We start from the raw sequence: 19,012 nt of genomic DNA on the forward strand, positions 1-19,012 counted from the left end.
AATGTTTAAGTGGAAAAATAAAATAATTTATAGAATACATTTTTTTAGCCACAATACTTTGATTCAACACGTTTACCTATTTTTGGGCCGTGCATTTACAATAAAATACAGCCGTACACACTTGGCATGCAAATAAAATGAATAAATAAAATTTGCACATGTGCTTTTCACACCTTGTGCCAAAACATATAAACCCGAGGGCTGGCGAGGGGGGTTTCAGGGGTTTTGGGGGCTCCTGGTGGGTGGTTGGGCCAAGCAATGAAGTGCGAGTTGCCGCTGGTGCAAAATGAAGTCGAAAGAACAGAACGAATGGGCACAATGCGCTGGCGGTCGTTGTTTGTTGCCGCTGTGGGTGGCAGTAAAAACTGCAGCACGCACACTCGAAACGCAGCGGGAACGGGCCGAAAAGCGAAGCCAGCTGAAAAACCAGCAGAAGCAGCAGAAAAGCGGCAATTACTGGGAAGCGGGGAAAACGAGGAGACTGCCGACTGAAAGCACCGCGCGTTGGGCATTAAAACCGAAATCGGGTCATTCGGGGTAAAATGAGCGAGAATGACGGCCGTTACCACCTTTGGATGCCAAACTAGGGTTTAGGGCAGCCCAGCGGTGTACTCAAACTTTTATGGCGCACTGTTAGTGGCCCGCTTAGATGTCACGGCAATCAAAAGTTGTTAATGCTCGAGCGGGAATCGTAATCGTAAGGAAATTAGTTGCATATGGCGCGATAATAAAGGATATTACTCTCCTGGCATTTGCGTTTATTGCAACAGAGTTGAAGAAAATTAACAATTACCAATTCGTTTTCATTTCTAATAGAATTTATTGTATAATTTAAAAAATATTTTTTTTCAAATGCCTTTTGTTCAATCAATCGAATCAAAAAGTGTGGAAAGTGGAAAGTCTGAAAAGTAGAGGATTTTTTTTGTGTGAAGTTAACGATTTTTCTGCCACTCGCAGGTCGGCAGGGCCATTAGTTGTCCTTTGAGGATACGCCAACGTTCGACGGTGGCCATATTTTAACTGTTACATGCAGTCCAGTTTCAGTTCCAGTTGCATTTGCATATTTTTTGCGTTTTTTCAACTGGGTCTCCAAGCAATTTAAAGATTAAGCACCTGGCCGGGATTTTGCCAGCACCAACGGCATATTTCAGTTTCCATTCCTCCGGAACAATGGAAAAATGGATACACTGAGGGCCCTTTGCCTTTCATCAATTTCACTTATCGGACAATGTCAACAGCTCCTTCGGCATCTCTTCAGAAAGTAAGCTTGCGGGGATTCCAAGGATTCTAATCACACGCCCATTCAAACAATGGCACTTCTCTGTGTAATATGGTTTTTATCCCCATTTGATTTATGTAAAGCACAGGTCATAATTGCTTTCCCCGGAGGTCGCCACCTGCCCTTAAAGAAGGGACAATGCCGTTCGCCTTCCTTTCTCACTTCCTGTTGGCAATTTTGCCGCTGGAAATTGCATTTTCTTCATTTTCAGTCATGGGTTTGTGTACTGTAAGTGTGCGGAAGAGCTTTCCCTTTGTTATGCGCCACGCCTGGCAACGAAATTAGAATGCCTTCGTGCCACACTTGCCGGCGGTTCTCCACTGCAAACGTTGGCCAGCAATCCTCAACAGGGCTTCCATCAACATAAGCAGGTTTCCCATGTGCATAGATGGTTATGGACATGCTTGGCATACTTTCGCAAATGCTTTCAATGCATTTTCGGCCGGGGTTTGGGTTTGGGTTTGGGCCAAAGGAGCGCTTCACTCACTTTCACTTTGATTGATGTTGTTGCCTGGTGAAATGGGCAAGTGACTGAGGCGGAGGATCGGGTGTGTGTCCTGTATGTCCTACCGTTCCCGTTTTTGTGTTCTCTGTGCAGATACGACTTTGTCAAATGAGCACAACGTCACAGGCACACATAAATAGATGTAAGGGTAATGGCTGGCAGGACGAGGATGGCTGTCCTGTCCACAGGATTGCTCAATGGCTTGTGGCTGGCAAAGTGTTTGGCCCGAATTGGGGCACCACTTTGACCCACTGCCAACGCAACGCTACTTTGGCTCCGTTTTTCAATTTAATTGTAATAAATTAAGGATTAAGGGCTTTTATTTAACTGTACAAACGTTGAAGAAAAAACTAAAATTTATCGGATATTTTTTCAAAATCAAAGGCTAGATTCTTTATTTAATTTTTAATAAAAGCAATATATGTACATGTTTTTTAAAGGAGAAAAGCGAACCCTGTGAAAGTACACACAATGTTCCAATTTAATTGCAATTTGCCAATAACCAAGGATCGCTCTTGTTACCGAAAATAAAATAAAAGCGCTGTTGAAATCAGTTCCAATTATTTTCCCAGCGGAAGAAATGAATATTGAAGTGTTTTTTAATTAAATGCGCCGAATGAAAGCAATCTCCGAAGTATATTGAGTGCTGAGTTCTCGTACTAAAGTAAATAGTGGAAACAATAATCGAAACCACTTTACAATTTAAAAGTGAAACAAAGAAAGAAATGAAACATTCAGTGGTAAACAGTGGGATTTCGCGAGTTTAACGAGTGTGGAATTTAAACCCTTCTTAATCGATATGGTTTTAATTAACAGCCATATAAATGGGAATGTCTTAACTACTAGCTACGTAATAGTTTTCGAACCTAATCCGCCGGAACGTAATCCTTTTTAAAGTAAGTCAAATGGGTAGCACGGCTGTGAGTAAGCCAATAAGCATTCCTTCGCCGTTCAGCACAATCAGCCAGCATGACAAATGGAAGGGGATTATTGAGAACTATGCTGAAAAAAGAGACCAAACGGAAAAAAGAAAGTGAAAAACAGGATACAAAAAGCAGTTGACTGAAGGGAGCGAGGAGGTGAAATTACAGGGCGGGGACGTCGGTGAAAGGCGGTGAAAGTACAAATAAAACAACTCCCAGGCGCATTAATTAAAAAGGAGCAGACAAAGCGGGGCGCAGATTAATTGGCATCAATGGGAGAAAGACAGTGGCGGTAAAGAGGGCTCAGATAAGGGCCAAGACGCGGGCCAAGGATGCGAAGAAGAAGAAGGAAGTGATTAAGTAGGCGCAGGACGAAGGAATGGGAATGCGAAAGCGAAGGGCTGGGGTGAATATCAACGGATATCAGCGGAAAATGAGTAATGAAGTCGAGATGGGCCAGCCATTTTTTATGCATACAGGACAATGAGAAACTAGGCCTGTGCTTGTATGTGTGCCTGTAAGTGAGTGTGTGTGAGTGTGCGTGGGGAACGAGCGCCGCGTTTTATGCTACACTTTCAGTCGGCTTCGAGTTGGCTTTCCATTTTCCTTTTTCTCTTTTTTTTTTTAAATTCCCCGAACGTTGTTGGCCCGCCATGTCAATGAACTGGCTCTGCGTGTGCATGTGGATTTTGTGCGAGAATATGTATTTGCGCCGCACATATGCAAATTTCCGCATACCGAAACTTGTCTTTGGCAAAAAGTGGGAGTGAGTGAGTGGGAAATAAAAACTCTTGGGCCGTAATAATTTTGCCGTTTGCTTTTTTGCTCATTTAAAATTCAACAACTGCCGCCCGCAGCCGCCATTTATTTATATATATGTTTTTCTTCGCAGGGCCCACACACTATTTAAATACGAATAAGCTTCATTTATACATGGGCTCTTCTTGTGCGGCTGCTGCTGCACTAAGAAACCCACACAAAAACAGCCGACAGGCTTCAAACACTCCTGCTTTTTCCTTTAAGGATGCATCAAAAGCATTTGAGGCCAGACAGCCAACGAGGCACAGTGCCACATTATTTAAAAACAAAAAACTCTTTGAGAATATTTAATTTAAATATTTTTAATTTGTTGAGAGGAAAATTTATATTTAAATGGGCTTGGCAAAGAAAAGTTTTTAAATTGTTTGCTATTGATGAAAACTGCCAAATTTCCTCACTCTTTTTTTAATAGTATTTTGTTTTAAATTTGTTCATTTCGGCTTTCCTTTTTTGTCTCAGTTTTTAATTACATTTTTTGTACGCTCTCACGTTTTGCGGTTGTTAGTTTTATAATTGTGTGCACCGCTTTTACTCCAAATGAACATGCGCATTCAAAATTTAAATTGGATGGGTGGAAAACAGGAGTTGCCCCGACAACTGCATTTAGAATATAAAGAAAATAAAACCAGAGAGGCAACGTCCTGTCAAAAGCCGCCAGTTGGTTGAGGTGAGCTGCTGCTGAAGTTGGGTAAATTAATAAAATTAAACCAGAAGCGGGTAGACAAAATCCTGGAAATATTAAGGATTTCTAGAGATATTCCACCACTAACTAAACGAGTTATGCGAGTGGCGTCAAACCAAAAACGCACTCAATGTGTAAGCCGACAAAATTATAGAGCGTCAACAGAAACTCAATTTGGAAAACGGAATTTTATTAGGTCGCTGTCGACCCGGTTTCCCGCCATCCCCTCCCTTTGCCAACCCCTTTCGTCCTCGCAAAAACCATGGCATACTTTTTAGCGTCAGGCATTTGTTTGTCTGCTGCGGTCGCAGTCACAAAGTGCACTGCAAAATATAAGTATGTAGTAAAGGGGCGAAGGGAGGATGTTTGCCAGTGAGCAAGGGAGATAGCTGGCTGGCCGAAATGGACTCTGCTGCAGTCAAGTGCAATAATGTAATGGCTATATTTAGCCAGGACTCTCGCACACAAACACACACAGGGACACGTTTCATGTTTGCCTTTGGACTGCGTTATGGCCGCAATATTACCGAGTCCTGCCACGTCGCTCCTTTACAACGTTATATTTGCCGCATGCTTCGATTCGGTGGGGTTCCAATCCCTCACCCAGCTCCTCCCCCGATCCGAAAAACATATTGGCAGCCTGCTGGTTTGGAACCGCCTGCGGGCCTTCGGTTTTTCGGCTCTCCGCTGGGGCGGGCGGCTCCATTTCATCTCCACCGCATTCCTGTCGCATATTTGAGCCCATTTTGTGATTGCACTTGCACACTGACTAACGGAAATTGCTCGGACAAAATATTCGAGCAACGCCAAGCACGGGCTCATCCCGAATCCTTCGCCCCCCTCTGATTCCGATTGCGATCCCGATCCCTTTGGTCCTTGGCTCTCGCTTTGTTAGTTAAGCACCCGAGATTTGCTTTTCGCCAGTTGTTTTCATTTTTTCACTGTGCTTTGGTCAAGGGTTTTTCCTTTTTTCCAGCTTTTTTGTTTTTTCCCGCCGCTGTTGCCCACCGAGTGAACCATGAATATTTCAGGCATTTAATTGTAAATTACACATACGCCCTGTGCGCAGCACTTGCATTTTTTAGGAGCAGCTGCCGCTGCGGCGGATTCGGTGTCTGGTTTTGCTGTGCAGCGCGGATTCGGTTATTGGGCCACATCCCCTGGGAGAGCAGGCTGGGCTGTATTTAAAAAATTCAACTATCTTGATTAAAGCTCGCGTACACTAAAAGCTGTTCATTTGATGGGGCCTTTTTTATAAAAATTATTGGTTATTATTACATAAGATGTTTTTAAGCCAAGAAAAAAATATAAAAAATGTTTAAATACTTTTTGCGAAGCTTGTAAGCTTTCATTTTACATTCGCGAAAAATTGCTATTAAAAACATTTTTTTTTACACAATTGCTGGTTTTAAGCTGTGTTTTGTAAAAATTCTTTTATATCGGGAAATTCTATTACATTTTTTTGGCCTGCTCCAACCGGACCTTGGATTAATTTTTTAATCTATTAAGCGAAATGAAAGGAATACAGCTTTTAGCTGGCTGTGCAAACAACTCGCTCCCGATTTATTCGCATTTTTCAATCGCCAGTTTTGCTACCGGCAAAATCCCACCGCAGCTCGCAACTCGCATATCGCATCCGTTGCGGCAGGAAATACTTTATAAAAAACAGCCAGTGCGAATTCCCAGTCAAAGTTTGCACTCTATGAATACAGTTATACGTTTTTTACGCGTTAATTATTAATACCTGATTCCGTACGACGTGTGTAATTAACTTCCTGTTGGGCATACCATTTGTTTCCTCCCGCAGGACGAGAAAAATCAATTGCTAGTCACGAATGTGTGGTTGAAGCTGGAGTGGAACGACATGAATCTGCGCTGGAACACCTCCGACTACGGCGGCGTGAAGGATCTGCGAATACCGCCGCACCGGATCTGGAAGCCGGACGTGCTGATGTACAACAGTGCGGATGAGGGATTCGACGGCACCTACCAGACAAACGTGGTGGTTCGCAACAACGGGTCCTGCCTGTACGTGCCGCCGGGGATCTTCAAGTCGACGTGCAAGATCGACATCACGTGGTTCCCCTTCGACGACCAGCGCTGCGAGATGAAGTTCGGCAGCTGGACCTACGACGGATTCCAGGTTTGGTTCAGTCTCCCGTCCAAGCAGGGCAACCAGGAAGTACTTTAACTTACTGAAAAGAACTCGTAGTTGTTATGCTTGACCGATTCAAATTCGAGTGTACTTATAGCTTATGATTTATTTTTGGTTTCACTTTTCTGCATTCATCCGATGCGATTGAGATATTTACATTATTCTACCCCCTCTCCCCGAATATCGTATTAAAAGCTGGATTTACAATTACAAGATGAAACTGGCGGTGATATCAGCAGTTACGTGCTCAACGGCGAGTGGGAACTACTGGGTGAGTAAGCCAACGTCGTCCTGGAGCGACCTCTGAATTCCTCTCTCACTCTCTAAACATACTTCGACACCCAAACTCAGACTCTGAGCGGGCGGTCCCGTCCGTTAACCGTTAACCGTTCTCGTTCTTCGGAAAATACAGAAAAGAAAAGATGATAAAAATGGAGGAATTACTCCGCAATGCTCCTAGTTTAGTGTGTGTGGAGGTGGAAATTTACACTCCCCTTTACAGCGAAGGACAATGATTTCTCGCTTATTTGCTCCTTTGCGGAGTTGTGGCCTTGCGGCCGATTTATAGCATACTTTCGTGGGCCAACCACACGCACAGAGACACACACACACATTAGTATCCTTCAACTATCTCTCTCTATCTCTTACTTACTCTCTTTCACTCTTGAGCAGGGTTCAAGCTGCGAACTAAAGTTCCGAACTCGTTCCGTTCGAAACTACGACTGTGTTGCTCATCGATACGTGATTGAACCCCAGTCCCCGTGTTCAATCATTTAGAGATGAGAAGGTTTACATCACTGCTTTTTAATACTTCTCTATACAATCAAATTAATTCATTCAATTTCGAGGTCAATGAATACGGAATTAAGTAAGGCACTCGATGAACCCTGTTGTTATCCCACCCAATTACTCAACTCAAATACTTTCGTACTCCACCCAAATCACACGCTTATCCAGTGTTCTCCCACTCACTCTACTTTCAAAACAAAAGAAACAACCAAAACTATCGCTAAAATTCTTTGGGCGCTTTAACTTTTAAGTCCGAAATAGCCGCGTAAACATTTCGTTTACTCTCAGTGTAAGAAGTCTGCTTGGGGGAGCATAACTTTAGACTCCGAAGCAGTCTAAATATGCTACTCCAATCGCAGGCCCAATAAGTTTTAAACCTGATCAAGAGGTAAGGCCCGGCCCTCGTATGCATCTACTTTAGATTATTTTTCCCGGAATCTATGAATCCTTTTCTTAATCGCTGATAAAGGCATGTGGATAGCGTATACGATAAGAAACTAACTGAATGCTGAATAGAAAACGCTTACTTATACCTTAAATAAACTGTCTTCGACTACTGAGACAGCCATGAAGATGTATGGAAATATTTTGCATTTTGCCTAACAGTTTAGTTTAAAGAGAGAAGGAAAATATGGATAAACGCGAACGCACTAATTGTACATACTTATTCCTTACATTCTATTTTTTCAAATAAAACTCTTTAGAAATAAAAAAAACAATTTAATTTTTTATTGATTTTACCCCAGATTGATTTACTTATTTAAAATACACTGCAATAAATTAAATATAAATATTTTCATTCATGAAAATTTCAATGTAAGTCCATGTGGGGCTTAACAATTTTCCTGAATTTAAAACACTCTATCCAAAATCTAAAAATAACAAAATGAACTGAAAAAGCGCAGCAAGAAATCAACTAGAGTAAAATAACAAAAGCACAAAAACCGGAAAATCTAAATGAATGAAAGCCCACATACATTCGCAGTCAATGCACAAATGAAAAACCATGACAGCTGAAAATCCAGCCACTCCCTCTTTTTTGTAAGCGGTTCGTAGCCTAGCTGAATAGATAAGTATAGGGAAGGATCTATGCGTTTTACCAGAACCAATTAAGAAATTAAAAGACAGATACTTCTGCATCCTCGCACATGAACATGCACTGTGAATTAGTGCTGGCAAGAGACACAGAAAGTTTTCAACTCAACACTGGCCACAAAAGTGCAAAAGAAAAATGTTTGCAGCAAATTTTAGTTTCATTTGCCAACTCCGTTCTCTTTTATTCCCTGTTTTTGGCTTTTATTTTTCCGTGCGTAATTTTTCGGGAGTTTTCAAAAGTTTTTCGCCGGGTTTTTGTTTTCCTTCCCGCCTTCCTACCATTTCCTATCTGCATTTGCGGCTTTTTTTCTCTACAAGCTTATGCAAATTATTTTGAGTTGGCCAAGTGCTCCCAGACACAAGAGGTAAACTGTTTGTGGGGGGAGTTGGGGAGCTTGGGAATTTTGGGCGGGGCCTCCAAAGTAGCTGGGTCATTTTTAAATACGCTGCCAAGGCATTTTGTTCGCAGTCTCTGTCCCTGGTAATCCCTTTGGTAATCTTGGAGTAAGTTGAGCAGATAATTTAGCTAGAAGTTTTGTTGTCTACCACTCCCCCTCCCCCTTTTTCCACACCCACTTTCTATTTTCCGTTCTTTCTGCATTTCTTTTGGGCATATGGCAAATGCTTTTTGCCAGAAAGTTTTTATTGCAAATATGTTTGCGAACATGTCGGCGAATGGGCGAGGGGAAAAGCAATTAGGAGGCCAGAGTTATCGGGGAAAGGGTTCCATGCTTTTTGAATGGATGTACTTTTGAGTTCGAGGAGAAAGTTTCCTACAGAAAGCAGATTAACAGAAGTTCGAGAAATCTTTCAATCAGCAGGGACAAGCATTTAGCTTAGCTGTGGCTTAAGTTTCCCCGATCACAATGGGCCAATATATATTTGGGGTATCACCTACAAAAGGACACTAGTTAGTCAGGGATCAAAACAAGAGATTCCCAATAAATTACACAATCCTTCGGACTCCTCAGGAACTTTCAATTTACAGCCAATAAACTCTGCTTACACAACTTCACTCTCGACTCTTACTTACTCTGATTTTGTACATGTATATGCATACTTGAATAGCCCGCAAACGATTTCTTATCTCTACATACTTTTCTACTACGTATTTACATTTTGGAAAGCAAAGTGCATAACAACTTTTCCCCCTAGTAAATTGCTCGGCTTTACTCTCCACTCTGCTCTGCTCTTACTTAACTTTACTTACAATTAGTTTGCCTAGACAAATAAAACTCTGCCCGAAACTAAGTTCACACTCAACTAAACCCGGAACCGAAAACTAAGCTACACACACCATATATACCACCCGGCATGCACTCCACCCACCCACTGCACACACACATTTTCCTGCCTTTTTCCTCTGCCACTCTCATATCTGTAAAACATTGAAGAACTGTAAATGGCAATAATGCTTCAATTACACTCACCAGCCACTCTAGTCTTTGATCTGCTCTGCTCTGTTCCGAACACGCTTTACTCTACTATCATACTATACCATACTCCCCACTTTACTCATCTCTTGTAATAAGCTCAGAACAAGATGCTCAGCCCGAGTACTAAGTAAAGACTGCCACAGAAACATATAAACAGATTTATTATATTAAAAGGATACTGTATAATAACGCCCTCTGTACAATTGAACAATCGCAGGTGTGCCTGGCAAGCGTAACGAGATCTATTACAACTGCTGCCCGGAACCCTATATAGATATAACCTTCGCCATCATCATCCGCCGACGGACTCTGTACTATTTCTTCAACCTGATCATACCCTGTGTACTGATTGCCTCCATGGCCCTGCTCGGCTTCACCCTGCCGCCGGATTCGGGTGAAAAATTGTCACTGGGTAAGTAACGGGGATGCCAGAACTAGAAGGGGCTGTAAGTTGTAAGGGGCGAAAGTAAGCCACATTAATTTCAAACCACTTACGCAACGCAAATACTTGAGAGCACCAGTGTGCCAGGAGGGGAAAGCCCCGGCATACATGCAAACAGCTCAAGAGCCGCTCGAAAAGTATTTGCCAAGTACTTTTTAAATAATGACAGCCTAGTCGGCGGCAAAAGCAGCGAATTTCAAATTAGATGCCTCTCATAATCGTGTTGATAAGACAGCTGGCTCACTTTGTAACCGACTGACTGAGTGACTGACTGACTGACATCGCACATTACCCCATTATGGCCGTCGTTACCCACGCCTGCTGATGACGCCACAGTCTCAGACTCAACGATGGTAAACAAACTATTGAACTTTTAATGCTGCCATCGCCGAGTAGTAAAAAGTGTTCAACGAGCCGGGCGTAAGGAATGCTCCTCTCCTCAAAGTGGGCTGTCAATCGACAGGACGGAGCATTAGTGGCTCGGAAAATCAGTTGGGACTCTCGACCAGTTTGGCTGGGATGCTTGAGTACACAGTACTGAAATAGAAATAAATGGCTATTGGCATGTGGGTGTTGAAAAGTGCACGGCTTGGTATTAAAAGCTTGGGGAACAAGGTTGCAGGTTACAAGTTCCATCAGCACTCCCTCAAGGAGTGTGACTGATGTGTGCTGTCGAGAGAAGTCGAGAGCAAATGATTTGGAAAACAATTAACTAGAGAACTGCAATTAAAGAATTGTAAATAAATATTGGTGTCTAAAAGTATGCAGTAAATTAAGGATAGCAGTCTTACTGAATGAATTCATCCTATTACTGAGTTTTCAAAATATTGTCGCATACTTTTAGACACCTTCAGTGGGTTTGTTTAATTAAAATAGTTTATTTTAAGTTTTACTTCACATTGTAACTAATGCAAACCATTTCACTATACCATCGTAAATTATGGAAAATGTAATGCCACAAATTGTAAATTTCGTTTTATAAGATATCCACATATTACTTAGTCGTTCTCCATTTCCATTCGATATCTAGGTGTTACCATCTTGCTCTCGCTGACCGTGTTTCTCAATATGGTTGCCGAGACAATGCCGGCCACCTCCGATGCGGTTCCATTGTTGGGTAAGATCATTTTGTTTACCAATAGTAGTCGATAGTCGATGGTAGAGCTTATCGTAAATGTTAACCTAAATCATGTTATCGCTGTGTCTACTATTTGCTTTTAAGTTCGTTCTCTAATTGCAATCCATTAACTAAACATTTATCCTGTGATACCTTTATATACCCACATATACGTACTCGTTTATAAATATCTCTAAAGTTGCAGTTGCATATTCATTTTATATATCCATGCATTTCTAAAATGATTTTAAAATCCAAAATAAAATCCGATGATTTTATAATATTAAAACTTTGACACACAATTAAAAAACCAAAAGATTTTGAAGCACAGCCGCCGAAATAAAGATATTTTTGTTTCGACATCAAAGTCAATGATATTTGGCTTTGAAGTCTAAACGGAAAATACGTGCTGATGCAACAAAAATAAATATTTCCAAAACAACGTAGCGAAAGAAAACTCATTAATCATAACTAGAGGGGCATATAAATGTGACTAAAAACCCTTAAAAACTTTGCCAAAAAACGAATTAATAACATAATAAACCATTATATTATATGAACCTAAAAGACAAAAAGCTGATCAAAACCTATATATAAATTTTAAACACGAGTTGGTTTGAAAAATGCACACATATTTGACAACGAGTTTCTTGCACGTTATAAATATATTTCTTTTAGTTCCGGTTGTCAAGACATCAGAATTAGAAATACAGTTGGGTTGTTCCTAGTTAGGAATCAGTTAATCCATAAAAAATACCTATTTGTTTAAATGAGTTTAAAATAAATTATTTTAGATAGGAAGAAAAAGGAACAGCTCCGCTGTACAAGCAAAATCCAACAAAGAAACCGAACAACCGAACTAAATTTCTTTTGATACTTTTCATAATTTTGTTTTTCAAAATTATACAATCTTCGAATTCGAATATTTTTCCTTCAAAAAGTGCTTACAAAATTAAAAATTCCAATTATCTCGTTGAATTTATCTCATTCCGTTCTTGCCGTACACTTTTTGGTGTCTAACTTCTATATTTACCTAACCTATGTCTAAAGTATAAGTACAAGCTAAAGTTAACCTCGTGTGTGTGTGAATTAAAAGCAGAAACTAAATCTATATGTATTTCTCTCGAAAAAAAACATTTGCCATGCCTTTAAAAACTGAACAACTAAGAAGCTAACAAACAGAATATTTTTTGCATTTAATGTACTAACTAAAATATTTTGTACATATTTCTTGCCTTTTTCTTTCTTTCAAACAAACTATGTACCTTCCGCAAAAACTATATGTGCCCACAAAATGCATATAAAACTAAATGAAACCAAACACCATGAATAAAATCGAACTTTGAAATATGCGTTACCCCGAAAACGAACTAACACAACAACAACTTCCAATCCAACATTATAATAACAATACCAATAAAACTAACCAATACCAATAATCCGTGCACCACTACAACAATTACAATATATTCCCACACTAAACATAATAAATATATATAATATTTATATATTTATATTGACAACACGCCCAACCAACCAACAGGTACATATTTCAATTGCATAATGTTTATGGTAGCTTCATCCGTTGTGTCAACGATTTTAATATTAAATTATCATCATCGAAATGCTGATACGCACGAAATGTCCGAATGGGTAAGTTGCAAATAGGTCAACCCACCAAACAGCCATCCCAAACCACAAAGCAACCAAAAAAACTCTCTCCAACCAACCAACCAACCAACAACAAAATATCAAAATAAGAAACAACTGCAAACGCGACCATCACTCATCATTTATAGCTTCAGCTAGTTTTCAGTGGCCGCAGAACGGCAGCTTCAGAGGAGCCTCCCATATCCTCTCCATATATCCTTTTTCCCGAAAACGTGGGGGCTTGAATACCCCAGAGCCAGTCCTCTGTTGCTGTTGAATTTGAGGCCACTGTCGCATAGAATTAGCATTTTCTATATGATTTATCTCTGCCAAAGGAGAAAAATTGCAAAATTCTATGCGAGAGCCATGCAAAGATAACACTATGCAGCATCAAAAATTAACCTCGATGAATGCTATATGTTCGGATTCGTTACGAATTCCCAAGTTAAACTGCGTTTTCCAAAGAGTTCCCCGACGCAAGGATTCTTAGCAAAAGGACCTCAAAGTTCAAAAAATGCTGAAATTGACCAACTTTGCGGAGCTCTCAGAGGCAAATGGATGCATGGCTTGGTTCGAAGTTAAAGTTTTTTAAAAGATACACCCTTTATCTTTCAAACCCCATACATAAAATAATTTTAGGATTTTTTTTAAGGCAGAAATAAATTTTAAAAAACATAGTCAAAAAACTGAAAAACATACATCTGCGGTCTAAATAGTAGCAGTGTCGCCGCCTTGTGTTTTTAAAAGTTTGATGTTGTAATTTTTTCTTATCCAATTAGTCTAATAGTAAAATTATAATCAATACAATATTACCAGGAAAATATCAATTACAACAACAAACTTTTAAATACACAGGGCGGCAACACTACTACCATTTTGACCGCAGCTGTATACTTTTATGTTTTTTGACTATGTTTTCTAGAATTTGTTTCTGCCTTAAAAAAAATCTTAAAAATTTTTTAAGTATGGGGTTTAAAAGATAAAGGGTGTATCTTTTAAAAAACTTTAACATCGAATCAAACCATGCATCCATTTGCCTCTGAGAGCTCCGCAAAGTTGGCCAATTTCAGCATTTTTCGAACTTTGAGGTCCTTTTGCTAAGAATCCTTGCGTCGGGGAACTTTTTGGAAAACGCAGTTTAACTTGGGAATTCGTAACGAATCCAAAAATATAGCATCCATTGAGGTAAATTTAAAAAGCACTAAAAATGCTGCCCAGTGTAATTTATGTGTTAGCTAGCGAAATGTTTTTGTGTTAGCTATTTTCACATTGTTTAGTTACTCGTTGTAATTTGTGTTGTATTTTGTTATTGTAAAAACGAAACCTAAAAACAATAAACATAAACCAATAAAGCACAAACGTTTTTTTCGTGTCCTTATGTCCGTTTTTTTGACCGAGTTTAAAATGAGCCTATAAACTTGGTCAGATGTTTAAATAAAACAAAATTCTCATTTAATTATTCAAAATAAATAACTACTTTATAAGTAGCATTTGTCTTCCTATGTCTTAAATTGGAAACATAGAATTAAGGAAACAAATTTTTCAAAGCTTAATACCACAAAAGTAGAAGCAGAATCACTCATTAAAGTACATTTACGTACATTAATAGAAATTTCATCAAAATATTTCTCTAAACGGAAAACTTTTACTCATAGTGCGGTTGATAGCCACTTGAAATTTATTTTTCCATTCATAAATATATACAGCTCATTGGCTTGCTGGTAGCTCAAATAAACCACAATCATTTCAAACCAAAAAAAAAGAAAAACATTTTCATGTGTCCAACTCATGGCTCCCTTGAAAATATAAAAACATTTAAATTACTAAAAATACCTAAAAACGTATTTGCAAATAGTTGCACAAATAAATGTTGTTCAATATGCCCTTAATTGTTATTATTGTTGATGTTGTCGTGCATTTCTGTTTCATACACACAAAAACAGCCTTTTTTCGTTGTTCGGTTTTTCAATCGGTTCCTTGTTAGTTTTTTGATGCCTACTTAGAGGCTGTTATGCAAGCTTCCCCGTTTTTTTTCGGTTTGCCCCATTTGATTTTGTTAGTATGCATAACTGTATCTGCAATTTAGCTGAGAACCAAAGCCAAGTCGAAACCCGAAAGAAATGTCAGTTGAGTTGAGGTTTAGGAATGACCCCCGCGTGACCCCTGTGTGTGTGACCCAAAAGAGTAAATCAAAAGAAAGAGAAGCAGAGGAAGCCAGAAGCAGCGCGAAAGTGAGGGAATGCCGAGCCGAAATGAAATGACGGACGGATGTACAGAGTACGAAATGAATGTTGTAACCATCCAACATGTCTAGCTACTATACGTGTCTACTATAAAATAATTTATGTAATGAAAAATATCGTAATGTTGATGTTGGGCCCATAATTTGTACTTACGTGTATGCCAGCCACATCCTCGATCCCAGCAACTAACCCAACTAACCCAACACCCCGTCCCCTTCCCATTCCCAATCCCTTTTTGCTCGTAACTTTGTCACCAGTTGCACACACGCTTTTGTATTTGCATCATTATACTCCTCGTACCAAACTGAATGGGTTTAACAAATAAAAAAATATGGAAAAAAAACCAAATGAACCAAAGCAGATGGCAACGTCACAACTTGCCGTCCAATTATGCATTATGTAATACGATGTGCTGGTGTACGAAGTTCTGTAAATGGTATCTCTAGCCTCTATTTGCCTCCCAAATATCTTTTTTCCTTTAAGTACACATTTAATCCATGTATAACTCTGTACATAGTCTCTATTTGTGTGGTGTAATGTGTGATTGAGTGCGAAATATATATGTTTTATAAAGCCTTTGGCGTAATTATAATTTAATTGGGAATTATAGGGGTGCTGCTCTTTAATAAAAATATTTAAAAGAAAATTGTAACATAGTAAACTAGTAACTTATATTTAATAATAGGTACATTTATTTGGTTTACTAGGAAAATATTTTAGAAATAGTAAGAGTCACCAGCAATTTTATTTTTTTATTAAATCAATAGTTATATCAACAGTTTTCGTTTTCCACTTACCTCATGAAATAGCGACAAATTTCTTTATTTTCCCTTTAGCTTCCCGTGCTGATATCAATAGGGGAAAATATCAGACATTTCATGACAATATTTTCACAAGACAGCCAAGTGGAAAGCAATTTCTGCACATTATTGCAATGGCCTCCAAGTGCATAATGAAAAGTTTCGCTAGACAGGCAGCCGGAAAAGTAGGAAAAAATCAAGAATAAGGGCAGCTGAGGAGAAGTCGATTGGCTTTTAAGGAGTCACTCACATGACAAGTTTTATATGGTTTCGCGCAAGAATGTGGCGGGATCTCCGCCCCTCGACACACAATTGAATTTGGAACACAGGAGGGGGAAAACCAAAGCCAGGATTCGAATACGAGTACGAGTACAAAGTAAGAAGGTAAAGGGGTAGTTTTGGGGGCCTGACAGTTGGCCCAGTTGTGAGTTGTCCCGACACGGCACCGAAAATTGAGCCAATTGGCGGGGGCAGGGCAGGTGCATTAGAAATGTGCAAGAGTCCTTCCGCGAGTCCTTACTGTCCTTGCTGCCGACTGTCGCCTGCCACTTGAATTGGCCCCAAAGACTTTACCCCTCTTGGCCCGCGCTTTTGTGTGATAACAACAAATCAATTTGCGCAAAATTTGCACAAAAGATGGGGGCAAGTGTGGGTGGTGGGTGGTGGGTGGTAGGTGGGCCACATTGATATGGATATGGCGAATGCCAGTTGCTCCATGGCAATGGTTAACTTTGCATTTAGTTTGCATGCCACGTCCTGAAGCGCATTTCCATGTAAGCTCCTCGCTTGTTGGCCAAAAAAAAAACAGAGAGGAGAACAGAAAAGAGGAGGAAAAACCGCCAGCGAGGAGGAGCCGACATGATGGAGGAGGCAGCGCAAGCCTGGCCAAAAGGACGAAGGACGCAGGACAACGACAGTTTCAGACAAACTGCAAGCGAGCTTGTCAGCTAGGAGCGTCGGTTTTTCAGCTCCTCAACTGCATTACGGTTTGAGGATTGCGGAAAAAGCGGGGATATCGGGGACAGCGGAGTGAAGGACTCCAAACACCGATGCCCGGGGATAAGCTGCAGCCAGGGAGCGAAACATGTCCTGACTATCCTATCGATTTGCGTTTTGCAACAACCCCGCGCTTTTTTGTGGCCGTTTTGGAATTCTCTTCAGTAGAAGTAAGAGCACTCGTGCAGTTAACCAGTTTAGCCGTTCTCCAGGATAGCCAGGATAACTAGGATAACCAGTTAACCAGATGACAATCATTGATGAATGCGTTTATAAAAGGACAACTGAGATACGAAACTATTCTTTGTTTTCGGAATTATTGATTTCAAAACGAAAGGCAGGATCAGAATTTTGATATATTTAGAAATTAGTATCACCAATAGTTTCTACAATTTTAACAAATAATTAAAAATATTTCAAGTCTGAATAGAGATTTGAATGAATTTTAAAATAAAGTTGTAGGACTATTTATGGGATGATATGGTGATTTCCGCAGGATAAAGTCACTTGTTGTTTTGGGCGAATTGTTCACAGCTTAGCAGCTTAGCTTTGGGCTAACTACCATAGTCTCAGATGTTTGTTGTTGTTGCTGTCGTTATAACTAGTGTTGTGTCTGTGTGTTTGTGCCTCGTGCTCTATACGTGTCTATCTGTATCTGTAAATGTATCTGTGTTTCTGTGTTGTAGATCATAAATTTTGCATGCACCGTAGCTATAAATAAGCAGAGACCATGGCGAAAAGCGAACACACACACATAAATATTATTATAAGTGTAATAACAAATCACCCAGCGAACACTGACAAACACCAAAACACCCACATGTTGCTCTCTCTTGCAAAAGGACTCGAAAACAGTGTTGCTTTAGTTGTAATCAAAATCAAATATAAATCATACTTGTGGTCATCTGTCTGGGTGTGAGTGGAGTGGAGCGGACTGTTCCCCCTTTCATGCAAAATAGCCATAAATCGTGGAAAGCCCGCTTGAGTTTTCCACACATTTTCCCAGAGAGACACACTTTCACACACACCCAGAGAGACACACACAGAGCAGTCATCATCCACAAACACGAACTTTTAGCACACGCAATTGGAGCATAAATACATCAAATTTGATTTTTGATCGGATTATCCGGGGGCCCGTCCCACTAAACATTTCCATTTCGCCACCTGCCGCTTAGATACGCATCGTGTTTCTGTGCTGGCTGCCATGGATACTGAGAATGAGTCGACCGGGCCGACCGCTGATCCTGGAGTTCCCGACCACGCCCTGTTCGGACACCTCCTCCGAGCGGAAGCACCAGATACTCTCCGACGTCGAGCTGAAAGAGCGGTATTTAGCATTCGATTTATGTGCTGACTTAAAAAGATTAATTGTTAAATGAACACTTAAAAGAAGATCAAGTTGATTTCAATTTAAATATTTTATGAAAATATCGATATTTTAATTAAAACTAAAACTTAAATAGATTTTTAATATGATAATTTATATATCAGATTGAAACACCATGCAATAAAATGTCCAATGAAAATCATTCATCATTCAAAAGGTTATCAACAAAATATCGATTTTTCTGCCGGTTCGATTTTCTGTGTGCTGATTAAGAACTATATGAAAATATCGATATTTTGATTTAAATTTAAATGATAATGCATAAATTAGATTGAACTAGAATGTAAATACCATATAATCTAAAAGTACCAATAGTTTAAAATTTACTTTTTTAATGAGTTTTAATCAAAATATCGATTGCCATTCGATTTTCTATGTGCTGTCGACGTTTCTGCTCTCGCTTTCTTCGAGTGTCAAGTGAAAGCAGGAACAGCAGCAACCGTGCTCAAATTGTATTTGATACTTCTACTGAGGGTACTAAAGCTGATTCTATTCCCCCGCAATGAAGCTCCTCGAAATCACTGCTGGCCAACGTACTAGACATCGATGATGACTTCCGGCACAATTGTCGCCCCATGACGCCCGGCGGAACACTGCCACACAATCCGGCTTTCTATCGCACGGTTTATGGGTAACGAGTCACTTTGGGATTGGGTCAACTGAATCTAGCCACTCACGTGCCCCACAAATT

The 19,012-nt window shown here is 39.9% G+C and overlaps 1 protein-coding gene across 6 annotated transcripts in view; it reads left to right on the plus strand.

The window, feature by feature from the left end:
- nAChRalpha5 (nicotinic Acetylcholine Receptor alpha5) overlaps positions 1-19,012 on the plus strand; it is a 56,844-nt gene that overhangs the window by 32,109 nt on the left and 5,723 nt on the right. For 4 of the 6 annotated variants that reach the window (XM_017147307.3, XM_017147309.3, XM_070212082.1 and 1 more), the window contains 7 exons: positions 6,016-6,351; positions 6,559-6,634; positions 9,901-10,095; positions 11,156-11,242; positions 12,786-12,895; positions 18,110-18,261; positions 18,830-18,952. In XM_017147307.3, the coding sequence (XP_017002796.2) occupies positions 6,016-6,351; positions 6,559-6,634; positions 9,901-10,095; positions 11,156-11,242; positions 12,786-12,895; positions 18,110-18,261; positions 18,830-18,952 (1,079 nt within the window). The remainder of the gene's footprint in view (positions 1-6,015; positions 6,352-6,558; positions 6,635-9,900; positions 10,096-11,155; positions 11,243-12,785; positions 12,896-18,109; positions 18,262-18,829; positions 18,953-19,012) is intronic. The other 2 variants (XR_011417725.1, XR_011417726.1) reach the window with 2 other exon arrangements.

Source organism: Drosophila takahashii, chromosome 2L (genome assembly GCF_030179915.1).
Source record: "Drosophila takahashii strain IR98-3 E-12201 chromosome 2L, DtakHiC1v2, whole genome shotgun sequence".
In the NCBI taxonomy this organism is placed as follows: Eukaryota; Metazoa; Arthropoda; class Insecta; order Diptera; family Drosophilidae; genus Drosophila; species Drosophila takahashii.